Source organism: Saimiri boliviensis, chromosome 4, assembly GCF_048565385.1.
Source record: "Saimiri boliviensis isolate mSaiBol1 chromosome 4, mSaiBol1.pri, whole genome shotgun sequence".
Lineage (NCBI taxonomy): Eukaryota > Metazoa > Chordata > Mammalia > Primates > Cebidae > Saimiri > Saimiri boliviensis.
Window position 1 is genome coordinate 58,013,711 of NC_133452.1, and position 6,637 is coordinate 58,020,347.

A 6,637-nucleotide genomic window follows, 5' to 3' on the forward strand; every position below is an offset into this window, starting at 1 on the left:
TGTTCTGCTAAGCTGGCTCTCCTGATTTGTAGCACTTACCTATTTCCATGGTATAAATACTCTCACCATTGCCAATTTCAAGCTATCAGTGTGAAGTCAGTGAACACAGAATTAGGAAGAGATGTACACAGCCAGCTTTTGTGAGCTGCTGCAAGCCGGTTTCCGCACACCCTGAAGGTATCCTGATCCTGACACCCAAAGTCCAACATAGAATGTGACTTCTAATAGGCCTCTAATAAAGGACTGATAAATGAGTGAATGGAATAGATGTGTAATTAGGGGGGCTTAAAATTATAAGTGTGTGACACTCAAATATGGAAATCAGAATAAAAATACCATGTGGACTTGCATCATTATGGGGACCATTAACTCCTCATCCTCATTCCTAAAATTAAACCTTCAAATTTATTTGGTTTCAGATGCAGATTGAGTTCATAAAACAAGGAAGCATGAATTTCAGATTCATCCCTGTGCTCTTCCCAAATGCTAAGAAGGTAAACAAACAAAGAAACAAAAACCTCATAATTTAATCTTTGGTTTGCTTTGCCATCTGGGATTTTAAGTGGAAAACCTAGTCCATTTTTTTTTTCTTTTAAATGGAGTCTTGCTCTGTCACCCAGGCTGGAGTGCAGTGGCACAATCTCAGCTCACTGCAACCTCCGCCTCCCTGGTTCAAGCGATTCTCCTGCCTCAGCCTCCCAAGTAGCTGGGACTATAGGCACATGGCACTAGCTCAGCTAATTTTTTGTATTTTTAGTAGAGATGGGGTTTTACCATGTTTAGCCAGGATGGTCCTGATCTCCTGACCTTGTGATCCGCCCACCTTGGCCTCCCAAAGTGCTGGGATTACAGGCGTGAGCCACTGCACTTGGAGTTCTTTTTTTTTTTTTTTTTTTTTTTTTTAAGTGAGATGGAGTCTCACTGTGTTGCCCAGCCTGGAGTGCAGTGGTATAACCTCAGCTCACTGCAACCTCTGACTCCTTGGTTCAAGTGATTCTTTTGCTTCAGCCTCCCAAGTAGCTGAGTTTATAGGCACCCACCACCTTGCCTGACTAATTTTTGTATTTTTAGTAGAGATAGGGTTTCACCATGTTGGCCAGGCTGGTCTAGAACTCTTGACCTCCGGTGATCTGCCCACCTCAGCCTCCCAGAGTGTTGGGATCACAGGCGTGAGCCACTGCATCAATTCTTTATCAATCCTTAGAGAAAACAATGTTACCAGAAAGATCAACAAGTTGTACCACTCAGTTCAGCAGCATGAATCAGCAAGGTTTTAAAGCTATCTGATAGGATCACTGCTGCCCTAATTGTTCAAAGAACCACTGCACACAAAGAGGGAGTTTCTGTTTTAACTCAAGAGAGGAAAAGAGAAGGTTCATATGATACTTCTTATCTCTTGTATATAAAAGTCAAGATGTGTACAGTTTTTGCTGGTTGTTCCAGGGAGGTATTTCACTGCACATAGTTCAGTTCTCATAGCCCACAATTACAGGAATTAAATCTACACAGTTACCAGAATGAACTTTGCTGTGATTCATCTGAGGCTTTTCACACCAGAAGGGTCTGCCAGCAAGTTTGAAGAATGGGGGCAAAACCATCTGAGGCCACGTTCCAGGCTTGGCAATGGGAAGGCAGTGGTGGAGTAAACATCTTGAGAATAAGACCATAGCACCCTGTGCTCGGGCCCCTTTTCACCCTGGAGGGATCCTCGGATGTCAGGACTGCACTGAGACCTTTGCCCTGGATGAGAGAGGCTCCAGTTTATGTGACTAGGACACCTCAGGCTGTACGGTGCACAGCCTGTACAACAGCACGCCCTTCCATTCTCCCTGTGTCACCCTTGCCCAGGGTCTCACTGCTCTCACTGATGAGGCTCCTTACTGGTTCCCTCGTCTCCACTTTGACCTTGTGCTAGCCATCCTCTGCTCTGCCATCAAAGAGGAACATCCAAAATGTAGGCCCGATCTGTTTCTTGGCAGCTTAAAAATTCTGTGCTGTTTCCCCATTGACTGCAAGATCATATCCACCTTTCTCAGCATGGGCTATGAGGCCTCTCAGAAGAGGACTGTGTCCCCTTGCGTGGTTTTCTCTCTCTTTTCACCCTCTGTAGATGCTCTGTGCTCTGGTCACCCTGGACGACTTCAGCATGCCCTCACACGTGCTGTGTTCTTTTGGGTTTCTTTGCCTTTGCCTATTCTGTTCCATCTGCTTGCAGTGCCCTTCCCTAACTTGCCTGCCTGGTGAACTCTTACTTATCCTTATATCCAGTCTCTCTAGCCTCCCCTGACACTTCTTTTTTTTGAGACAGTCTTGCTCTGTCACCCAGGCTGGAGTGTAGTGGCGTGATCTCAGCTCACTACAACCTCTGCCTCCCGGGTTCAAGTAATACTCTTGCCTCAACCTCCCAAGTAGCTGGGACCATAGGCACGTGCCACCATGCCCAGCTAATTTTTGTATTTTTAATAGGGATGGGGTTTCACCATTATGGCCAGGATGGTCTTGATCTCTTGACCTTGTGATCCGCCTGCCTCGGCCTCCTAAAGTGGTTTTGTTGTTGTTGTTGTTTTTTGAGACAGAGTCTCGCTCTCTCTCCCAGGCTGGAGTGCAATGGTACGATCTCAGCTCACTGCAACCTCCACCTCCCAGATTCAAGCAATTCTCCTGCCTCAGCCGCCCCAAGTAGCTGGGGTCACAAGCACCGCTACCAGGCCTGGCTAATTTTTGTATGTTTAGTAGAGACGGGATTTCACCATGTTGGCCAGGCTGGTCCCAGCTACTTGGGACCTCTGGTGGTCCACTTGCCTTGGCCTCCCAAGTGTTGGGATTAGAGGCATGAGCCACCATGCCCAGGACCTGACACCTCTTTACCTCCATGCCAATATATTTCATTGTCCCTTTCTTAAGAGTGCTTAGTTCTAGTACCTTGGGTCAATGGCATGTGTTTGGGTTGAGGGTACTGGGAATAATTGTTTAGAATTATTGGAGCATGGTGATATAGAAAACCAAGTTTTCACTGGTTTTGTTATTATTTTTAAATCTCCTTTGACAATGCCTGTATTGCCTGAGCTCAGCAGAGGCTGCTCTCACCACCTGCCCGCTTGGTATACCATTGACTAGAAAATCATTTCTTGACATTTTGCCTTCATCCTAAGATTTGAAGTCCTCAAGGCAGTCCTGTGTCCTTTTCATTTGGGCATCCTCAGTACCCAGCTTGATGCCTGAGATGAAGCGGGTGCTGCTTCTAAGCACATCCCACAGTCCCCAAAGGAGTCCCACGCTATAGTCCCTTGGAGTTAGACTCAAAAGCAAAGGCCTTACCGTGGCCTACAGGGTGCTATCCGATACAGCCCCTTCTACTTCCAGACCTCTGCATCTACTCACTCGGCTCTACTCATAGTGGCCTTGTTGCTTGTGAACAGGCTCAGCACACTCCCACCACAAGGCCTTCACGCTGGCTCTTCCATCTGCCTGGACCCAGAGCCTGCTGCTTCTCCTCTTTTAGGTCTCTGCTCATTTTCTCAGCGAGGCCTCTCCTAAGCACCCTATTGAAAACTGCGAATCTTTCACACCGGCCGCAGCACTCCCTGTCCCCTTTCTTGTTTAATTCGTCTCCACAGCATGCATCACCGCTGAACACACTATCCATTTTCCTTATTACCTACCTCTCCGCACCAGAACATCCACTCCATGAGGGCAGTCTGACACTGCACCCCCAGCATCCCTGGCTAACTGTTTCTGCCTGCGCTTGATAACCGAGGTCTGACGGGCTCCTTCTACTGCAGGCCAGATCAGGGGCTGGAGTCAAAGAGTAATGAATTGATTTAAGCCTATGGCTCTGGCATACTTCTTCTGAAGTCACAGGAGAATTCACATCACTCTGTGTGACCTCTGTCCTACCCCTTTTATGTGAGGGTGGTGAAAAGCACGTTGAAATGCAAAGGGTAGGTAGCCTGGGAGACTGACAGAAAATGCTGTGCACATGTGGTTTGTGTAATGAGATATGCAGCTTGTTCCCGAAGCCAAGAACATTTCACATGCTAAACCTTTCCACAAGCAAAACAGTACAGCTCCCAGGACAGTTTGGTAGGAAACGCCCATGTAGGGAAAGCCAGAAATGTTTGGGAACTGAGCCTGGGATCTGGAATCCAGGTTTTTCTCTAATGACCTTTGCTCCTGTCATTCTGTCTCCCATAGGAGCACGTGCCCACCTGGCTTCAGAACACTCACATATACAGCTGGCCCAAGAATAAAAAAAACATCCTGCTGCGGCTGCTGAGAGAGGAAGAGTACGTGGCTCCTCCACGGGGGCCTCTGCCCACCCTTCAGGTGGTTCCCTTGTGACACCGTCCATCCGCCGAACACTGGGGCCAGGCCATGTTTGGGGCCCTGTTCGGACAGTGTTCTAGCTGAGGCTGGTTGGTGGCACTCCTGGCTGGTTTTTTTCTCTGTTCCTCCCCAGGAGGCCCTCTGGCCCCCAGGAAACCTGTTGTGCAGAGAGCTCTTCCCTGGAGACCTCCACACACGGTAGCTCTGAAGTGGAGTCTGCGGCCGCTCTGCATCCTCTGTTTTTTTAAAAAAAAAAACCCATTGCAGGTGCCAGTGTTCCACGTGTTCCTCCTGACAGTTTGACGTGTCCATTCTGGGCCTCTCAGTGCTTAGCAAGTAGATCATGTAAGGGATGTGGCAGCAAATGGAAATGACTACCAACACTCTCCTGTCACTTCTGGCTACTTTTATGAGTTAGCCAGATGCTTTTGTATCCTCAGAGCAAACTGATTTGTGTACAAATAATAAAATGTTTACTCTTTTGTAAGATTATGTTTTACTTATCTCAAAGGAGATAGATACATATAATTTATAATGATATGGGCAGTTGCTTCCAGGGACATCAACAAAGCTGATTAGATATAATATTAGGTAACAGACCACTCTGTATTAAAGGATTAAAGCTAGATAGTTAAACAATGGTTTTTTAACGATGATCATGGAAGCTTTATTCTTGCAGTAAAGATTTTTAGGCTGGGCTTGGTGGCTCACGCCTGTAATCCCAGCACTTTGGGAGGCTGAAGCAGGCAGATGATTTGAGGTCAGGAATCCGAGACTATCCTGGCCAACATGGTGAAACCCGTCTCTGCTAAAAATACAAAAAAACTAGCCGGGCATGGTGGCAAGTGCCTGTAATCCCAGCTACTTGGGAGGCTGAGGCAGGAGAATTGCTTGAACCCGGGAGGCAGAAGATGCAGTGAGGATGAAATTGCGCCACTGCACTCTGGCCTGGGAAACAGAGTGAGACTGTCTAAAACAAAAACGAAAATGAAACAAAAAAAGGTTTTTAACAAAACGACTTTGTACAGCATACGTCCATGATTCTAAATAGTACACTTATGGTTCTCAGGATCTGACTTTGCATAGATGTATGAAGTAATGGGGGATGTAGGCTGGAACTGTAGTCTGTTTTCTAATCTTGGTTCTACCACCGACTAGCTGTGTGACCTTTAGCAAGTCCTTTCAGGGACTCATTTATAAAATGACATGGACAAAAGCATCTCTAATCACTCTAAAAGCTTTGATGTCTAGAACCTAAATTCTAAATACTCTTTTGAGGAGTGACTGAGTTTTCATTTTCATAATTCTGTCTCTAAGAGGACAAATTTACATTTTCTTAACAGACATTTTCTTCTTTTTTACTTTCTTCGACAGTATCATCAGGTTGATAATTTTGGATATCTATATCTATGTATCTTATCTGATCTGGAGAAAAAGAACACATACACATATCCATGTATAAAATATGTATACATGTATCAAATCTACATAAACTATAAAGGTGGGATGGTTTTAATTAGGGCCCAAGCTACTAAACCAATGAAGACTTTTTGGGGGTGAAAGCTACTGCTTCCCTTTCTTTATCTACCAGCCTCTTAAGGCTCATTTGTGCTACAAGATAGTCCAACTTTTTTTTTTTTTTTTTTTTTTTTTTTTTGGGACAGAGTCTCACTCTGTTTCCTAGGTTGCAGTGTAATCACACAGTCTTGGCTCACTGCAGCTTTGACCTTGCTGGGCTCAGATGATCCTCCCACTTCAGCCTCCCAAGTAGCTGAGACTACAGGCGCGCACCAACATGCTTGGTTAATTTTTGTATATTTCATAGATACAGGGTTTCGCCATGTTGTCCGGGCTATTATGGAACTCCTGGGCTTAAGTGATTCACCGGCCTCAGCCTCCCAAAGTGCTGGGATTACGGATGAGAGCCACCATGCCCAGCCCAGTCCAACTTTTACATGTCAGCACAGGGAAAGGACAAATACTTGTTAACTGTAAATCAGAAACATTGCCAATGCATTGGAAAGAACACTAGTTTTATTTACTTTATAACTTAGCTGTCTACTGGGTGAGATGAATGTCTTTTTTCTTTAAAAAATAGGAAAGGAGAAGAAAAACTAGCATAACGAATGACCAGGTGCAGTGGCTCATGCCACTAATTCTAGCACTTTGGGAGTCCAAGGCGGGCAGATCACGAGATCAGGAGATCGAGACCATCCTGGCTAACACAGTGAAACCCCGTCTCTACTAAAAATACAAAACATTAGCTGGGCATGGTGGCGGGCACCTGTAGTTTCAGCTGCTTGGGAGGCTG

The 6,637-nt window shown here is 45.8% G+C and overlaps 1 protein-coding gene across 3 annotated transcripts in view; it reads left to right on the top strand.

The window, feature by feature from the left end:
* TRAF3IP2 (TRAF3 interacting protein 2) overlaps window positions 1-4,813 on the top strand; it is a 47,827-nt gene extending 43,014 nt beyond the window's left edge. For 2 of the 3 annotated variants that reach the window (XM_010346480.3, XM_010346479.3), the window contains exons 8-9: window positions 420-494; window positions 4,195-4,813. In XM_010346480.3, the coding sequence (XP_010344782.1) occupies window positions 420-494; window positions 4,195-4,341 (222 nt within the window). In that variant the 3' untranslated portion in view covers window positions 4,342-4,813. The remainder of the gene's footprint in view (window positions 1-419; window positions 495-4,194) is intronic. The other variant, XM_074397593.1, reaches the window with a different exon arrangement.
* Window positions 4,814-6,637: the final 1,824 nt, after the last annotated feature.